Source organism: Oncorhynchus clarkii, unplaced genomic scaffold (assembly GCF_045791955.1).
Source record: "Oncorhynchus clarkii lewisi isolate Uvic-CL-2024 unplaced genomic scaffold, UVic_Ocla_1.0 unplaced_contig_6759_pilon_pilon, whole genome shotgun sequence".
In the NCBI taxonomy this organism is placed as follows: domain Eukaryota; kingdom Metazoa; phylum Chordata; class Actinopteri; order Salmoniformes; family Salmonidae; genus Oncorhynchus; species Oncorhynchus clarkii.
In genome coordinates, this window is record NW_027261003.1 from 202,314 (window position 1) to 221,818 (window position 19,505).

A 19,505-nucleotide genomic window follows, 5' to 3' on the forward strand; every position below is an offset into this window, starting at 1 on the left:
CAGATGAACGTTCTACCTTCAGGCGTTTAGAAATTGCTCCCAAGGATGAACCAGACTTGTGGAGGTCTACAATTGTTTTTCCTGAGGAATCTCCCTCCTGAATCTGGCTCTAGAATAGGTAGTGAATACAGGCTTCCCATTGGTTGGTCCTCTGTATCATATAGAGGAAGTAGTGAATACAGGCTTCCCATTGGTTAGTCCTCTGTATCATATAGAGGAAGTAGTGAATACAGGCTTCCCATTGGTTAGTCCTCTGTATCATATAGAAGTAGTGAATACAGGCTTCCCATTGGTTAGTCCTCTGCATCATATAGAGGAAGTAGTGAATACAGGCTTCCCATTGGTTAATCGTCTGTATCATATAGAGGAAGTAGTGAATACAGGCTTCCCATTGGTTAGTCATATGTATCATACAGAGTACTGTAGGTAGTAAGTATAAGCTTCCTACTGGATAATCCTCTGTATCATACATAGTAGTTATTGAATACAGGCTTCACATTGGTTAATCCTCTGTATCATATAGAGGAAGTAGTGAATACAGGCTTCACATTGGTTAATCCTCTGTATCATATAGAGGAAGAAGTGAATACAGGCTTCACATTGGTTAATCCTCTGTATCATATAGAAGAAGTAGTGAATACAGGCTTCCCATTGGTTAATCCTCAGTTCTCCAATGAGGCATTTGTCTTAAGGATACTGAGCAGCAGGATGATGTGGGACTCAGCTACAAACTGGGCCTGGCTGCTCCCATGGATATAACTCTGAAAAAGAGAGAGGAGGGGAGAACCGGAGAGAGAGGTAGAGAGAAGTATTGAGAGAGAGAGAGAACGAGAGAGAGAGAGCGAGAGAACGAGAGAGAGAGAGAGAGAGAGAGAGAGAGAGAGAGAGAGAGAGAGAGAGAGAGAAGATAAAATGTTAGTCACAATTGGTCAAAATTCACTTATTATGAAAAAACAGGTAGGGAGAGAGATGGAATTGGAGAGACGTACAGCACGTGAGCTATAGACCATGAATGAGAGAGAGGGGGAAAAGGCCAAGATAAAAAATGTACAAATGAAATGGGTAAAAATTCCCTCACAATGGCCACATATTTCACAACGGTGCTAAACACTCGCTAGCTGTGTGGCTTCAAGATAAGCAATGCCTATTCCCCGTCTTAGACTCTCTCTCTCTCTCTCACACACCACTCACCCCAGGAAAACAAACATGGCCCTATGCCTTTTCACAGCTCCATGAAAGAGAAGTCTGGTCTACCTGTTGTCACAAGGTCAAGGCACAACGCATTACTAACCATGGCCAATCACAACGCATTACTAACTGTGGCCAATCACAACTCTTTACTAACTAACCTTAGCCAATAGGAGGAGAGAATGTACACTACAGTGTACTCAGTTACCAGAAAAGTGTCCTCACACAAGGAGCCTGTGTCTCCACTGATAAGAAAACATCTATTTCCTATCCTTGTCCGCGGTGTGCGTGTGTGTGTGTTTTTACGAGACAGTGTGGTCAAACTGAGGCCCACCAGCTACACGGTATGGAGGGGGAAAAAGGCATCCCATGTCCCTGTACATACCATCTATCTCCCTACGGCGATAAGATTCCACAGGTGGGTGTGTGTGTTTACCAACCACAGTGGCTGTAAATAATTGAATTGCAGACCGTTGGACAGAATCCATTCTGATTCTACTAGAGAACCCAATAGCAGAGAAATGTATATCGTGAGCCCTAGGGAGAATAGCTGAGGGCCTATCGTGAGCACCAGGGAGAATAGCTGAGGGCCTATCGTGAGCCCCAGGGAGAATAGCTGAGGGCCTATCGTGAGCCCCAGGAAGAATAGCTGAGGGCCTATCGTGAGCACCAGGGAGAATAGCTGAGGGCCTATCGTGAGCCCCAGGGAGAATAGCTGAGGGCCTATCGTGAGCACCAGGGAGAATAGCTGAGGGCCTATGGTGAGCCCCAGGGAGAATAGCTGAGGGCCTATCGTGAGCACCAGAGAGAATAACTGAGGGCCTATCGTGAGCCCCAGGGAGAATAGCTGAGGGCCTATCGTGAGCACCAGGGAGAATAGCTACTAGACATTAGGTTCTGTTGATAACATAGAAACAGGATGAATTCATTACATTCACATGGTTGATAACATGGGCCTTTAACAGCCATATAGATACTAGTGTCAGTGCCATTTTGTCCTCATTTGGTCCCTGCGTGTGTGTGTGTGTGTGTGTGTGTATGTGTGTGTGTGTGTGTGTGTGTGTGTGTGTGTGTGTGAGAAAGAGTGTGTGTGTGTGTCTGTGTGTGTGTGTGTGAGAAAGAGTGTGTGTGTGCGGGCGCTCGCTGCACTCCTGTCGTATGCGTGTGAGTGAGTCATCCATTCCCCCGTATCTCCGCTAGGCTACGTAACACGTGTGGGTTTCAGCCGCACCGTGTCTGCATAGTGTGGGCTGGCGGTCGGTCGTCATGATGGCCCTCCTGAGGGACTCCAGCATCTTACTAGCTACCACAGGATCGCTAACACAGGTTCGCTAACACAGGTTTACCATGATAATAATAATAATAATAACAACAATAACAATAAACCACTGAATTTATAACATGCTTTTCTTAGAAAAACTATCTCAAAGTGGAGTGCATAATGATGATGATGAACATGACGAGGGGAGAGCCAGATGCCTCTCTGTTGTGTGTGTGTGTGTGTGTGTGTGTGTAGTACAAGACTTCATGCCAGCGTAGTCAAGGGAAGTGGGCCGCCAACTTCGTCTGAAAATATAACAGCGGCTGTCGTCATTCCGGTTGCTAGGACGCAAGCACAACCCAGAAATACACAGAGTACAATCTGCATACACCCCTCAGAGTGGAGAAACCCTGAAACCATATACAGCACCTAGCTTCACCAAATCACATCATCACTGTCAACTTGTTGTCATTCAGCTCTCCAAGAACACGCCTACACCGACACTGCCGACATGTGACACGGTAAGAAGAACACGCGTGCTTCACGGCAGGTCCAAAACAACATGCGGAAATAGCAGGGAATATCATCCTGTGTATTGCCAGAGGCGCTGAGAAAAACCTCTAGGTTTCTGTGTAGTCCATCTCTTTCGTTCTATCTCACCAACCTGGCAAACCAGAGCCAGTGCAGAGCCCTGAGGAGGAGAGGAGTATATTAGAGGACTGAGGAGAGGAGTATAGTAGAGAACTGAGGAGAGGAGTATAGTAGAGAACTGAGGAGAGGAGAGGAATATATTAGAGAACTGAGGAGAGGAATATAGAAGAGAACTGAGGAGAGGAGAGGAGTATAGTAGAGAACTGAGGAGAGGAGAGGAATATATTAGAGAACTGAGGAGAGGAGTGTAGTAGAGAACTGAGGAGAGGAGTATAGTAGAGAACTGAGGAGAGGAGAGGAATATATTAGAGAACTGAGGAGAGGAGAATAGTAGAGAACTGAGGAGAGGAGAGGAATATATTAGAGAACTGAGGAGAGGAGAATAGTAGAGAACTGAGGAGAGGAGTATAGTAGAGAACTGAGGAGAGGAGTATAGTAGAGAACTGAGGAGAGGAATATAGTAGAGAACTGAGGAGAGGAGAGGAGTATATTAGAGAACTGAGGAGAGGAATATAGTAGAGAACTGAGGAGAGGAGAGGAGTATATTAGAGAACTGAGGAGAGGAATATAGTAGAGAACTGAGGAGAGGAATGTATTAGAGAACTGAGGAGAGGAGTATATTAGAGAACTGAGGAGAGGAGAGGAGTATAGTAGAGAACTGAGGAGAGAAATATAGTAGAGAACTGAGGAGAGGAGTATAGTAGAGAACTGAGGAGAGGAATATAGTAGAGAACTGAGGAGAGGAATATAGTAGAGAACCGAGGAGAGGAGTATAGTAGAGAACTGAGGAGAGGAGTATAGTAGAGAACTGAGGAGAGGAGAGGAGTATAGTAGAGAACTGAGGAGAGAAATATAGTAGAGAACTGAGGAGAGGAGAGGAGTATAGTAGAGAACTGGGGAGAGGAATATAGTAGAGAGGAGAGGAGAGGAGTATAGTAGAGAACTGAGGAGAGAAATATAGTAGAGAACTGAGGAGAGGAGTATAGTAGAGAACTGAGGAGAGGAGAGGAGTATAGTAGAGAACTGAGGAGAGGAGAGGAGTATAGTAGAGAACTGAGGAGAGGAGTATAGTAGAGAACTGAGGAGAGGAGTATAGTAGAGAACTGAGGAGAGGAGAGGAGTATAGTAGAGAACTGAGGAGAGGAGAGGAGTATAGTAGAGAACTGAGGAGAGAAATATAGTAGAGAACTGAGGAGAGGAATATAGTAGAGAACTGAGGAGAGGAATATAGTAGAGAACTGAGGAGAGGAGAGGAGTATAGTAGAGAACTGAGGAGAGGAGAGGAGTATAGTAGAGAACTGATGAGAGGAGTATAGTAGAGAACTGAGGAGAGGAGTATAGTAGAGAACTGAGGAGAGGAGAGGAGTATAGTAGAGAACTGAGGAGAGGAATATAGTAGAGAACTGAGGAGAGGAGTATAGTAGAGAACTGAGGAGAGGAGAGGAGTATAGTAGAGAACTGAGGAGAGGAATATAGTAGAGAACTGAGGAGAGTAATATAGTAGAGAACTGAGGAGAGGAGTATAGTAGAGAACTGAGGAGAGGAGAGGAGTATATTAGAGAACTGAGGAGAGGAGAATAGTAGAGAACTGAGGAGGAGTGTATTAGAGAACTGAGGAGAGGAATATAGTAGAGAACTGAGGAGAGGAGAATAGTAGAGAACTGAGGAGGAGTGTATTAGAGAACTGAGGAGAGGAGTATAGTAGAGAACTGAGGAGAGGAGTACATTAGAGAACCGAGGAGAGGAGTATAGTAGAGAACTGAGGAGAGGAGTATATTAGAGAACTGAGGAGAGGAATATAGTAGAGAACTGAGGAGAGGAGAGGAGTATATCAGAGAACTGAGGAGAGGAATATAGTAGAGAACTGAGGAGAGGAGTATATTAGAGAACTGAGGAGAGGAGTATAGTAGAGAACTGAGGAGAGGAGTATAGTAGAGAACTGAGGAGAGGAGTATATTAGAGAACTGAGGAGAGGAGAGGAATATATTAGAGAACTGAGGAGAGGAGAGGAGTATATCAGAGAACTGAGGAGAGGAATATAGTAGAGAACTGAGGAGAGGAGTATATTAGAGAACTGAGGAGAGGAGTATATCAGAGAACTGAGGAGAGGAATATAGTAGAGAACTGAGGAGAGGAGTATATTAGAGAACTGAGGAGAGGAGTATAGTAGAGAACTGAGGAGAGGAATATAGTAGAGAACTGAGGAGAGGAATATAGTAGAGAACTGAGGAGAGGAGAGGAGTATATCAGAGAACTGAGGAGAGGAGTATATTAGAGAACTGAGGAGAGGAGTATATTAGAGAACTGAGGAGAGGAGTATAGTAGAGAACTGAGGAGAGGAGAGGAATATAGTAGAGAACTGAGGAGAGGAGTATATTAGAGAACTGAGGAGTATAGTAGAGAACTGAGGAGAGGAGAGGAATATAGTAGAGAACTGAGGAGAGGAGTATATTAGAGAACTGAGGAGAGGAGTATAGTAGAGAACTGAGGAGAGGAGAGGAGTATAGTAGAGAACTGAAGAGAGGAATATAGTAGAGAACTGAGGAGAGGAATATAGTAGAGAACTGAGGAGAGGAGAGGAGTATATCAGAGAACTGAGGAGAGGAGTATATTAGAGAACTGAGGAGAGGAGTATAGTAGAGAACTGAGGAGAGGAGAGGAGTATAGTAGAGAACTGAAGAGAGGAATATAGTATAGAACTGAGGAGAGGAGTATAGTAGAGAACTGAGGAGAGGAGTATATTAGAGAACTGAGGAGAGGAGTATATTAGAGAACTGAGGAGAGGAGTATATTAGAGAACTGAGGAGAGGAGTATAGTAGAGAACTGAGGAGAGGAGTATAGTAGAGAACTGAGGAGAGGAGTATAGTAGAGAACTGAGGAGAGGAGTATATTAGAGAACTGAGGAGATGAGTATAGTAGAGAACTGAGGAGAGGAGTATAGTAGAGAACTGAGGAGAGGAGAGGAATATAGTAGAGAACTGAGGAGAGGAGAGGAGTATAGTAGAGAACTGAAGAGAGGAATATAGTAGAGAACTGAGGAGAGGAATATAGTAGAGAACTGAGGAGAGGAGAGGAGTACATTAGAGAACTGAGGAGAGGAGAGGAGTATATTAGAGAACTGAGGAGAGGAGAGGAGTATAGTAGAGAACTGAGGAGAGGAATATAGTAGAGAACTGAGGAGAGGAGAGGAGTACATTAGAGAACTGAGGAGAGGAGTATAGTAGAGAACTGAGGAGAGGAATATAGTAGAGAACTGAGGAGAGGAGAGGAGTACATTAGAGAACTGAGGAGAGGAGTATAGTAGAGAACTGAGGAGAGGAGTATATTAGAGAACTGAGGAGAGGAGAGGAGTATAGTAGAGAACTGAGGAGAGGAATATAGTAGAGAACTGAAGAGAGGAGAGGAGTATAGTAGAGAACTGAGGAGAGGAATATATTAGAGAACTGAGGAGAGGAGAGGAATATATTAGAGAACTGAGGAGAGGAGAATAGTAGAGAACTGAGGAGAGGAGAGGAATATATTAGAGAACTGAGGAGAGGAATATATTAGAGAACTGAGGAGAGGAGAGGAGTATATTAGAGAACTGAGGAGAGGAATATATTAGAGAACTGAGGAGAGGAATATAGTAGAGAACTGAGGAGAGGAGTATATTAGAGAACTGAGGAGAGGAGTATAGTAGAGAACTGAGGAGAGGAGTATATTAGAGAACTGAGGAGAGGAGTATAGTAGAGAACTGAGGAGAGGAGAGGAGAGGAGTATAGTAGAGAACTGAGGAGAGGAGTATAGTAGAGAACTGAGGAGAGGAGTATAGTAGAGAACTGAGGAGAGGAGAGGAGTATAGTAGAGAACTGAGGAGAGAAATATAGTAGAGAACTGAGGAGGAGAGGAGTATAGTAGAGAACTGAGGAGAGGAGTATAGTAGAGAACTGAGGAGAGGAGTATAGTAGAGAACTGAGGAGAGGAGAGGAGTATAGTAGAGAACTGAGGAGAGGAGTATAGTAGAGAACTGAGGAGAGGAGTATAGTAGAGAACTGAGGAGAGGAGAGGAGAATAGTAGAGAACTGAGGAGAGAAATATAGTAGAGCCCTGAGGAGGAGAGGAGTATAGTAGAGAACTGAGGAGAGGAGTATAGTAGAGAACTGAGGAGAGGAGTATAGTAGAGAACTGAGGAGAGGAGAGGAGAGGAGTATAGTAGAGAACTGAGGAGAGGAGTATATTAGAGAACTGAGGAGAGGAATATAGTAGAGAACTGAGGAGAGGAGTATAGTAGAGAACTGAGGAGATGAGTATAGTAGAGAACTGAGGAGAGGAGTATAGTAGAGAACTGAGGAGAGGAGAGGAGTATAGTAGAGAACTGAGGAGAGGAGAGGAGTATATCAGAGAACTGAGGAGAGGAGTATAGCAGAGAACTGAGGAGAGGAGTATATTAGAGAACTGGGGAGAGTAGTATAGTAGAGAACTGAGGAGTGGAATATAGTAGAGAACTGAGGAGAGGAGAGGAGTACATTAGAGAACTGAGGAGAGGAGTATAGTAGAGAACTGAGGAGAGGAGAGGAGTATATCAGAGAACTGAGGAGAGAAATATAGTAGAGAACTGAAGAGAGGAGAGGAGATGAGTATATTAGAGAACTGAGGAGAGGAGAATAGTAGAGAACTGAGGAGGGGAGTGTATTAGAGAACTGAGGAGAGGAATATAGTATAGAACTGAGGAGAGGAGAGGAGTACATTAGAGAACTGAGGAGAGGAGTATAGTAGAGAACTGAGGAGAGGAGAGGAGTATATCAGAGAACTGAGGAGAGAAATATAGTAGAGAACTGAGGAGAGGAGAGGAGTATATCAGAGAACTGAGGAGAGAAATATAGTAGAGAACTGAGGAGAGGAGTATATTAGAGAACTGAGGAGAGGAGTATAGTAGAGAACTGAGGAGAGGAGAGCAACAGAGGACAGGAGGAGATGAGAGGGAGAGGAGAGAGAAGAGAAGGAGGAGGGAGAAGATATTTCCTCGTTTGGAAGGACAAAACGCTGAATGTATTTTCCTAAATAAGAGAGAATATAAGTGAAAGGGTCTGGGCAACATTATCTCAGGAACTCATTAGAATAAAGAGATTTGGAGGAGAGGATAGGAGAGGAGGAGGAAATTATGGATGTGGAGAGTGTGCGATGGACGAGAGCGAGTGATTACCAATTCTGGAGAGTGAGTCTCCCTCTTTTCCCTTTGCCCTCTCTTTTTCTCTCTCTTTCTAGTTCTCTCCATCCCGACAGGCCCTTGTGCTGTGAATGCAGTACTCTGTAATGGAACCATGTGTCTGGAGGGGGCCTGCATTCATCTCTCTCTCTCGCCCCCCACCCCTCTCTCTCTCACAACCCCCCCCCCCCTCGCGCTTTCTCTCTCACTCCCCTCTCTCTCACACACACTCCCCCCTCTCTCTATCACACATTCCCCCTCTCTTTCTCTCTCTCTCTCTCTCACACACTCCCTCCTCTCTCACACTCCCTCCTCTCTCTCTCTCTCTCTCACACTCCCTCCTCTCTCTCTCTCTCTCTCTCTCACACTCCCCCCCCCCCTCTCTCTCCCCAAACAGCAGTCTGCCGGTGAAAAATGAAGAGATGAGCCTGCCCAGAGTCTGTCTGGCTCTGATGTTGGTGGAGAGGTTAACCTGTTCACCTCTAAACACACACACCACAGTAGGTGGATTAATGGGAGGGTAAGGGAGGGAATGTAAAATTATAATGACCTTTTGACCACCAAACACCCCTTGAGCAACAGGAAATGGGAGTCATAATATGCAGATGGAAGTGTATGCAGGTGTATTATGAGTGAGTGAGTGAGTGAGTGAGTGTGTCTGTGTATGCTTTGGGGCCTCAGATCTACCTGCCTCCATCACTTTTCCAGTGAGTAGAGACACTGAGTGTGTGTATGTACACCTCATTTGGCCCATAGGGAATATGTCTCCACACCAACTAAACAACAATGCATGATTCTTACTCTGGTTATCTCACTACATTTCAGTAGAGATTTCCACTCATTGCACTTTCAAAATTGCTTTGGCTTTTCCAACTAGAGAAACTAATGGAGAGAATTTGTCAAACAGAATTTATGTTGATGATTTCTCATCAGAGAAAACCCATCTGGGCGATAAGCAACCTGATAACATCGTCTTCTCACGCGATCGGCACGCCCAATAAAATATTACTCATCCCGTTTTCTCAATTAATTTCCCCTATTTTCCCACTTGGATGGCCCCGGTTAATCTCATTCTCAATCAAGGAAAACAACAGAATCAGACCAGCACCCCTGTCGCTCCCGAGTCCCAACTCCTGACTCTTAGTCCCAGAAATACAGGCTGAACGCTGGCGTGGTCTGGCCACATAAATCAGAATTGAGAGCGCGGGACGGCGGGTTGAAAAACCCGCACGGACGCATCCAATTAATCTGATGGATTAGGTTTTGTTCCCTCAATTCATTAGAGGGAATATTCCTCTCCGTCTGGGATTAAAGAGCCGCGCCTCATTGGCTGCCGACGGCTTTAAGATGAATGCAATAACAACTTAGAGAAAACACTCCATACCTACACACCTTTACATAGAACGGAAGCTTACATTAGCTTCATATCTTCAATGTCTACAAAGGGTCAATGACATGTGAAATAGGTTCCCAAAGAGGTCAATAACTAAAAGACACATATACACTGAGTGTAGAAAACATTAGGAACTAATATTGAGTTGCACCCTCCTTTTTGCCCTCAGAACAGCTTCGATTGGTCGGGGCAGGGACTCTACAAGGTGTCGAAAGCCTTCCACTGGGATGCTGGGCCATGTTGACTCCAATGCTTCACACAGTTGTGTCAAGTTGTCTGGATGTCCTTTGGGTGGTGGACCATTCTGGATATGCACGGGAAACTGTTGAGTGTGTTAAACCCAGCAGCATTGCAGTTCTTGACACACTCAAAACTGGCACCTGCTACCGTACCCCGTTCAAAGGCACTTAAATCTGTTGTCTTGCCCGTTCACCCTCTGAATGACACACATACACAATCCATGTCTCAAGGCTTAAAAATCCTTCTTTAACCCGTCTCCTCCCCTTCATCTTCACGAGTGGTCACCAACTGGTCGATCGCGATAGACTGGTCGATCTCCAAGGCATTCCTAGTCCATGGACAAACATTTCTGTAAAAAACGCAACAACAAAGCCTTGTGTCCTATTTTTTATTTATTTGTCACGCGCTGTTGGCGGTAGGCGCACCGGATTCAGCTGCCCTGCGCGCCGGGTAGGTGACGTGTTTCCATTTTCAGCCATTTCATATGTTTTAAAGGTGCAAACTCTGCCTTCCCAGGGGGTGCAAATCAAGTGCACCATAGGCCTACCACTGGCCAGTCGGATGGCTCAGATTAGCATGTCTGCAGTAACTAGGCAGGCGTGAAATAAATCTACAGCAAAGTTGATACTGTGAGACTTCTAAACTTTTAAAACCATGACGAATGAGTCAACGAATACAGCAAAGAGCTGCTGTTTTTATGAGTGAGTTCATGTTCAAGTTCTCACTCAGCACTGTCAACACTTTTATACTCCATAAAATGTGCTTTCTTCCTACTTCCACTCGCCCTACAACCAGCACTGCAGCAGTAATGAATGAGTAGGAAAGTGGAATGGAAAGGCTTGTGTTGTTATTATTATTAGCGGCTTGGGTATTTTTTCCATATTGAGGAAAAAGTCACCTCCTCTGTTCAAAGGAGTAACAACATGAATTTGTGCATGAGGCAGATACAATGCGATGCGACTAAAGTTTGGATGACGGTGTCCCTTTTTGGTCAGTGTCAGAGGAGGAAGGGGAGAGCTTGACCATCAGATGGATGACGGTGTCCCTTTTTGGTCAGTGTCAGAGGAGGAAGGGGAGAGCCTGACCATCAGATGGATGACAGTGTCCCTTTTTGGTCAGTGTCAGAGGAGGAAAGGGAGAGCCTGACCATCAGATGGATGACAGTGTCCCTTTTTGGTCAGTGTCAGAGGAAGAAGGGGAGAGCCTGACCATCAGATGGATGACAGTGTCCCTTTTTGGTCAGTGTCAGAGGAAGAAGGGGAGAGCCTGACCATCAGATGGATGACAGTGTCCCTTTTTGGTCAGTGTCAGAGGAAGAAGGGGAGAGCCTGACCATCAGATGGATGACAGTGTCCCTTTTTGGTCAGTGTCAGAGGAAGAAGGGGAGAGCCTGACCATCAGATGGATGACGGTGTCCCTTTTTGGTCAGTGTCAGAGGAAGAAGGGGAGAGCCTGACCTTCAGATGGATGACGGTGTCCCTTTTTGGTCAGTGTCAGAAGAGGAAGGGGAGAGCCTGACCATCAGATGGATGACGGTGTCCCTTTTTGGTCAGTGTCAGAGGAGGAAGGGGAGAGCCTGACCATCAGATGGATGACAGTGTCCCTTTTTGGTCAGTGTCAGAGGAGGAAGGGGAGAGCCTGACCATCAGATGGATGACGGTGTCCCTTTTTGGTCAGTGTCAGAGGAGGAAGGGGAGAGCCTGACCATCAGATGGATGACAGTGTCCCTTTTTGGTCAGTGTCAGAGGAGGAAAGGGAGAGCCTGACCATCAGATGGATGACAGTGTCCCTTTTTGGTCAGTGTCAGAAGAGGAATGGGAGAGCCTGACCATCAGATGGATGACGGTGTCCCTTTTTGGTCAGTGTCAGAGGAGGAAGGGGAGAGCCTGGCCATCAGATGGATGACGGTATCCCTTTTTGGTCAGTGTCAGAGGAAGAAGGGGAGAGCCTGACCATCAGATGGATGACGGTGTCCCTTTTTGGTCAGTGTCAGAGGAGGAAGGGGAGAGCCTGACCATCAGATGGATGACGGTGTCCCTTTTTGGTCAGTGTCAGAGGAGGAAGGGGAGAGCCTGACCATCAGATGGATGACAGTGTCCCTTTTTGGTCAGTGTCAGAGGAAGAAGGGGAGAGCCTGACCATCAGATGGATGACAGTGTCCCTTTTTGGTCAGTGTCAGAGGAGGAAGGGCAGAGCCTGACCATCAGATGCAGGTACCATCAACCCAGTAAAACATTTTTTTTTTTTATGTATGCTGTGCCTCACAAGTAATACAACAGCTGATCTATTACCGGTGTGATCATATAGCCTACCTCACATGTTGAAATAGATGATCTGAGAAGAACATTGCATGTAATATATTGGGCCTATAGCCTACTGCACCAACCTCATTACTACAGTACTGTTTTGAATAGGTTCATGTTACATAGGCTAACGTTTTTGTTAAGTCACGTTAACAACAAAAAACTGGCTTGCAGTTTGACTCAGAAAGTGGTCTCGACTCAAAAAAGGTGGGTGACCACTGATCTACACTGATTGAAGTGGATTTAATAAGTGACATCAATAAGGGATCATAGCTTTTCACCTGGATTCACCTGGTCAGTCCATGTTCATGGAAACACATAGATCAACTCTCACGTAGTCTTGACAAGGTCTAGAACATTCTAATGACATTTATAATAGCTCCCAGGTATTCTGTGTTTAACATATTCCTATAAAACTACGGGTTTAACCTTTTACTACAGAGATAGAAGCATTGACAAGATGCATCAATTGACGGCTCAATCTACAGTGGGAGACACCAGCTAAGGTACCCCTGTAAATAAATGGAGACCTTTTCTCAAAACTACCAAACAAATGTATTTTCAATTGTCTTTTTTCTTCTCATGCATATAGACCCTGAACACTGAGGAAACGTCTCTTTAGGATTCCATCTACACCCGTTCTCCATCTACACACGTCCCGTTCTCCATCTACACACGTCCCGTTCTCCACCTACACACGTCCCGTTCTTCACCTACACACGTCCCGTTCTCCGTCTACACACGTCCCGTTCTCCGTCTACACACGTCCCGTTCTCCATCTACACACGTCCCGTTCTCCATCTACACACGTCCCGTTCTCCATCTACACACGTCCCGTTCTCATCTACACACGTCCTCGTCTACACACGTCCCGTTCTCCATCTACACACGTCCCGTTCTTCGTCTCCACACGTCCCGTTCTCCATCTACACACGTCCCGTTCTCCACCTACACACGTCCCGTTCTCCATCTACACACGTTCCGTTCTCCGTCTCCACACGTCCCGTTCTCCGTCTCCACACGTCCCGTTCTCCATCTCCACACATCCTGTTCTCCACCTACACACGTCCCGTTCTCCACCTACACACGTCCCGTTCTCCACCTACACACGTCCCGTTCTCCATCTACACCCGTCCCGTTCTCCACCTACACACGTCCCGTTCTCCACCTACACACGTCCCGTTCTCCACCTACACACGTCCCGTTCTCCACCTACACACGTCCCGTTCTCCGTCTCCACACGTCCCGTTCTCCGTCTCCACACGTCCCGTTCTCCATCTACACACGTCCCCTTCTCCACCTACACACGTCCCGTTCTCCATCTACACACGTCCCGTTCTCCACCTACACACGTCCCGTTCCCCACCTACACACGTCCCGTTCTCCATCTACACGTCCCGTTCTCCATCTACACACGTCCTCGTCTCCACACGTCCCGTTCTCCACCTACACACGTCCCGTTCTCCATCTACACACGTCCCGTTCTCCATCTACACACGTCCTCGTCTACACACGTTCCGTTCTCCATCTACACACGTCCCGTTCTCCATCTACACACGTCCCGTTCTCCATCTACACACGTCCCGTTCTCCGTCTCCACACGTCCCGTTCTCCGTCTCCACACGTCCCATTCTCCATCTACACACGTCCCGTTCTCCATCTACACACGTCCCGTTCTCCATCTACACACGTCCCGTTCTCCATCTACACACGTCCCGTTCTCCATCTACACACGTCCTCGTCTACACACGTCCCGTTCTCCATCTACACACGTCCCGTTCTCCATCTACACACGTCCCCGTTCTCCATCTACACACGTCCCGTTCTCCATCTCCAAACGTCCCGTTCTCCAGCTACACATGTCCCGTTCTCCATCTACACACGTCCCGTTCTCCATCTACACACGTCCTCGTCTACACACGTCCCGTTCTCCATCTACACACGTCCCGTTCTCCATCTCCAAACGTCCCGTTCTCCATCTACACACGTCCCGTTCTCCATCTACACACGTCCCGTTCTCCATCTACACACGTCCCGTTCTCCATCTACACACGTCCCGTTTTCCGTCTCCACACGTCCCGTTCTCCGTCTACACACGTCCCGTTCTCCACCTCCACACGTCCCGTTCTCCACCTACACACGCCCCGTTCTCCATCTACACACGTCCCGTTCTCCATCTACACACGTCCCGTTCTCCATCTACACACGTCCCGTTCTCCATCTCCACACGTCCAGTTCTCCGTCTCCACACGTCCCGTTCTCCATCTACACACGTCCCGTTCTCCATCTACACACGTCCCGTTCTCCATCTACACACGTCCCGTTGTCCATCTACACATGTCCCGTTCTCCGTCTCCAAACGTCCCGTTCTCCATCTACACACGTCCCATTCTCCGTCTCCAAACGTCCCGTTCTCCATCTACACACGTCCCGTTCTCCGTCTACACACGTCCCGTTCTCCATCTACACACGTCCCGTTCTCCATCTACACACGTCCCGTCCTCCATCTCGTCTCAACAGTCTGACATTCCAAACACCCGCAGATGTATCGAAAAGCTGGTAAATGACCGCAAGCTCCCACTCAGAGCTTCAGAAAAATAAAGCATCTAGTCAAACATGGTTGACTTGTTATTTTCCAGAGGGTACTCCAAAAACAAATAGTTTCCCAGAGAGCCACGGCTGGTGCCTAATGGGGTGCCGTGTGGTAACCTTTAACAAATGATTCTGTTCATTGTTTTTACCCAATGTTTCCGCGGCCTCTGTCTTCAAAGGTCAAAAGACGTGGCTCGAGGAGCCAGATAAATGAGGAGTTAACCAAGCAGAAAGGAGAGGCGGAGTAGGGAACAGGGAGAAACAGAGAGTGTGTGTTTTGGTTGGCGAGAAGCAAAGCGAAAGAGATGATTGTTAATTATACTAATTGTATACGGGGTAGAAGGAAGGAGGAGGAAGTTCACCAATCACCCATTACTGATCCCTGTATTCTAACAGGTTACAATGCCACCCCATCACCCATTACTGACCCCTGTATTCTAACAGGTTACAATGCCACCCCATCACCCATTACTGACCCCTGTATTCTAACAGGTTACAATGCCACCCCATCACCCATTACTGACCCCTGTATTCTAACAGGTTACAATGCCACCACATCACCCATGACTGACCCCTGTATTCTAACAGGTTACAATGCCACCTCATCACCCATTACTGATCCCTGTATTCTAACAGGTTACAATGCCACCCCATCACCCATGACTGATCCCTGTATTCTAACAGGTTACAATGCCACCCCATAACCCATGACTGATCCCTGTATTCTAACAGGTTACAATGCCACCCCATCACCCATGACTGATCCCTGTATTCTAACAGGTTACAATGCCACCCCATCACCCATTACTGACCCCTGTATTCTAACAGGTTACAATGCCACCCCATCACCCATGACTGATCCCTGTATTCTAACAGGTTACAATGCCACCCCATCACCCATGACTGATCCCTGTATTCTAACAGGTTACAATGCCACCCCATCACCCATTACTGATCTTTGTATTCTAACAGGGTACAATGCCACCCCATCACCCATTACTGACCCCTGTATTCTATTCAGTGGACACTGAGTGAAATGCATGTGAGCTGTACCTCTCCACTGTCTACCCATTTACTGGTCTCCAGACAGACACTGTAGCATTCCTCAGATAAGAGTCAGAATGTGGTCTACAGCGGAGGCATTGTTCAGGAGTCAGTAGGAAGCCTGGTGTATAGGATCGATATTGCACAGAGCCTGGCCCGTTGTGAGTGAGAAAACGTGCATGTGTGTGTGTGTGTGTGTGTGAGTGAGTGAGTGAGTGAGTGAGTGAGTGAGTGAGTGAGTGAGTGAGTGCGTGAGTGAGCCAGAGAGAGAGACAGAGACAGAGAAAGGCAGAGACAGAGGCAGAGGTAGAGACAGAGGCAGAGAGAGAGAGAGCGGCAGAGACAGAGAGAGCGGCAGAGACAGAGAGAGAGGCAGAGACAGAGAGAGAGTGGCAGAGACAGAGAGAGAGGCAGAGACAGAGAGAGAGGCAGAGACAGAGAGAGAGTGGCAGAGAGAGAGATAAACAGAGAGAGAGAAACAGAGAGAGAGGCAGAGACAGAGAGAGCGGCAGAGACAGAGAGAGAGGCAGAGACAGAGAGAGAGTGGCAGAGACAGAGAGAGAGTGGCAGAGACAGAGAGAAACAGAGAGAGAGGCAGAGACAGAGAGAGAGGCAGAGACAGAGAGAGGCAGAGACAGAGAGAAACAGAGAGAGAGAAACAGAGATAAACAGAGAGAGAAACAGAGAGAAACAGAGAGAGAGAAACAGAGATAAACAGTGAGAGAAACAGAGAGAAACAGAGACAGAGAGAAACAGACAGAGAGAAAGAGAAAACACAGTTCAGATGAATGGAGTATGTTTGGATTCCTGTCTGTCAGTGAAAATACCTAAATAGTCTGTCTGTCCTATCCTAAGGTATCTGGAAAAGTTGTCAACCTTCCACATTCTTATCATCAACCATCATAATGTCACTATTATCAATGCCAGATCACCATCCTCACTGTCATCATCACTGTTATCATCATCACCACTACCACAATAATCATATAATATATCGCCTGAAACATCACACACACACACACACACACACACACACACACTACAATAAGGACACTAGCGCTGCACGTCTCAAACGTGGCGTTAAAGTCCCAGAGAGTCCTCGCTATCCTCATAAGTCATTGTCCACATAACCCTGAGATTTTCCCGGGGCCAATATTAGCCGGGCCATAAAACGTTACGCTGTATTCTGCCAGCGCCCCTGTATGCTGAGCAGGAGGCCTGGAATTCATACAGCCACATTATAATATTTCAATAAGAACCTCACATAAATTCAATATAGCAATACCGCTGACACATGCAGCCGTATTGATTCAATCTCTGGGCTCGGAGACAGATGGCCTGGGAGAGAGAGGAGGAAGTGATGCGACCACAGAGGGGTGGGTAGATGGATACAGACACGGAGCCAGTGGGTTAAAGTGCATTAAGGTGAACGGGGGAAGACGATAGCCAATTGTGTTGAGAGTTCCGGGAATGATTGACAGGTGGAGGGGTTGCTAAGGAGATTTTTCTCCCGCCCTAGCAACCACTGTCGATAGAGAAGCACTTTTGATCATCTACTTCAGACCTCAGTAAAAAAACATCGGTGCCAGACAGTAGAAAAGGCTCCTCTCTGGGTTGGGAAGCTGGTGGGTGTGAAGGGGTTTTGCTCCAGCCCAGCACTAGCACACATAAAAATAAATATCTAGAAAAAAAAATCACATATTTAGAATTTAAAAAAAGAAGCTCCATAAATAATAAACCTCTTGCTCCCGGCGAGCCTTTAGTTGTTTTCTACTGCCGGTCCCCGTAAGGAAACGTTTTCCATCAAAGTGATTCATTCACAGTTAATCAGCGTTTGTTTTTCAGCTTGTTTTTCTCCTTCTGTTTTCTTCCTCCCTCCATCCCTCCTAGGTCTCCCCATTCTTAATTAAGGCGCTCGTTCGCCACAAAGATTCATTTTTAATGCTCCAGTCCCTTGGAATGGAGAGCTAAGCATCCTGGAAAAGGGCCCAAAATACAAATATGTGTTTCATGCTTTGGTTCACAGTTCAATTCACTTAATATAGACTCAGTCCCCCCCCCACGAACATCTCCGGGAGAAAACCTAAATATTTGCTAAGACGCATTAAAAGTGACAACGGTCTGCTCGGATTATGAAAAAAAGATGAGATTTATATATACTTGAGTCGTGTCTTTGGGAAGCAGGGCGGAGGAGGTTGTTTGCAGCCAAACTTAATGAAGTAATGGGTTGGGATGATATGGGAAAGGGATGTGAGGCGTGGCTGATGTGTAGGCAGAGGAGATAGCCGCCCCAGCGTCTCGGTTTCACAGATGGATCCAGTCAGGGGGAACTCTAAAACACCCAGATGAAACGTTGAAGTAAAACATATTTCTAAGGGGTCAACAGAAGAAGGTCCTCAGGGCTCTGAACATCCTTTTCTGACTGTCTGTTAGGCTGCTGAGGTGAAGTTCCACCAAACCACAGATACGGGGTCAGATATTGTTTCGCCTCCCTCATAGTTAAGGTTCAGATTGGGGTTAATATAATCTGATCTGTGGTTAGTGACAACGTCTACTTCGAGCATCCCCCTCTGGAACTGCATGGGTACACCATTTTTGAGCGAAAGGCTGAAAGCACTGAGTGCTTCAGCCATTTTGGTTCAATCTAAAGCCACAGTTTAAGTTCCTGGATGCGAAATTGGTTCTCTTGAACGGCAGTTGGAGATCTCCTTTTGAACCAAGGGAGAACTACTGCGCCCTCTCATTAAAGCCAAGGAAGTTCAAGGCTGACCGCGATACTGCAGGAATTGTTAGCAGAAAACAGGCCCCAACATTATAGTGAACAGAAAATTATTTTAGAAGGCATTCATGGTACCTCTAATTGCTTCTAATATACCAGATGTATGTCCTGGTATATTTTAAAATCGTACATAGAAGAAGTTATAAGGATAAGTGATTTACTAAATGGTAGCCTGCAGAACCCTGGGTGGTCTTCAACTGGAGTTCCTCAATGAGAGAGGGCAGCACTGAGCCTGCAAAGTCACTTCCTGGAGGATCTCAAACTGCTCATAGACTAACAAATGGCCTTTGTTTAGTCACCAACATCTCTCATTATCCGGGATCCTCAAGAGCAGTTCTTGGGCACCGAGCAGATACAATTTCATCTAGTTTAGTCCTGTTTGGTTCCCATTCATCAATTGACAAATTCTTTCAATATACTCCTCCAGGATTGGGCCATTTTTTATAATGTTATTATCCTGTCTGGTAGCCAACTGCCTGCAGACAAAAATACAACAAAAAATGACTGTGGGCAGAGAAGGCTGTATGGATACAGACCAGTCTGGTTTGTGGTGTACCTTTCTGTTCAGATAGAGAGAGAGATAGATAGATGTTAAGAGATGGTAAGAGAGTAGGAGAGAGAGAGATGGTGAGAGAGAAAGAGTAGGAGAGAGAGAGAGTAGGAGAGAGAGAGAGAGAGAGAGGGGGAGAGAGAGAGAAGGGAGGTGAGAGAAAGAGAGGGGGGAGGTGAGAGAAAGAGAGGGTGGAGGTGAGAGAAAGAGAGGGGGAGGTGAGAGAAAGAGAGGGGTAGGTGAGAGAAAGAGAGGGGGAGGTGAGAGAAAGAGAGGGGAGGTGATAGAAAGAGAGGGGAGGTGAGAGAAAGAGAGGGG

At 46.5% G+C, this 19,505-nt stretch overlaps 1 protein-coding gene across 1 annotated transcript in view; it reads right to left on the reverse strand.

The window, feature by feature from the left end:
• LOC139403145 (dolichyl-diphosphooligosaccharide--protein glycosyltransferase subunit TUSC3) overlaps nucleotides 1-19,505 on the reverse strand; it is a 53,998-nt gene that overhangs the window by 17,842 nt on the left and 16,651 nt on the right. The window contains exon 6 of the mRNA XM_071146851.1: nucleotides 698-761. Coding sequence (XP_071002952.1) covers nucleotides 698-761 — 64 coding nt within the window. The remainder of the gene's footprint in view (nucleotides 1-697; nucleotides 762-19,505) is intronic.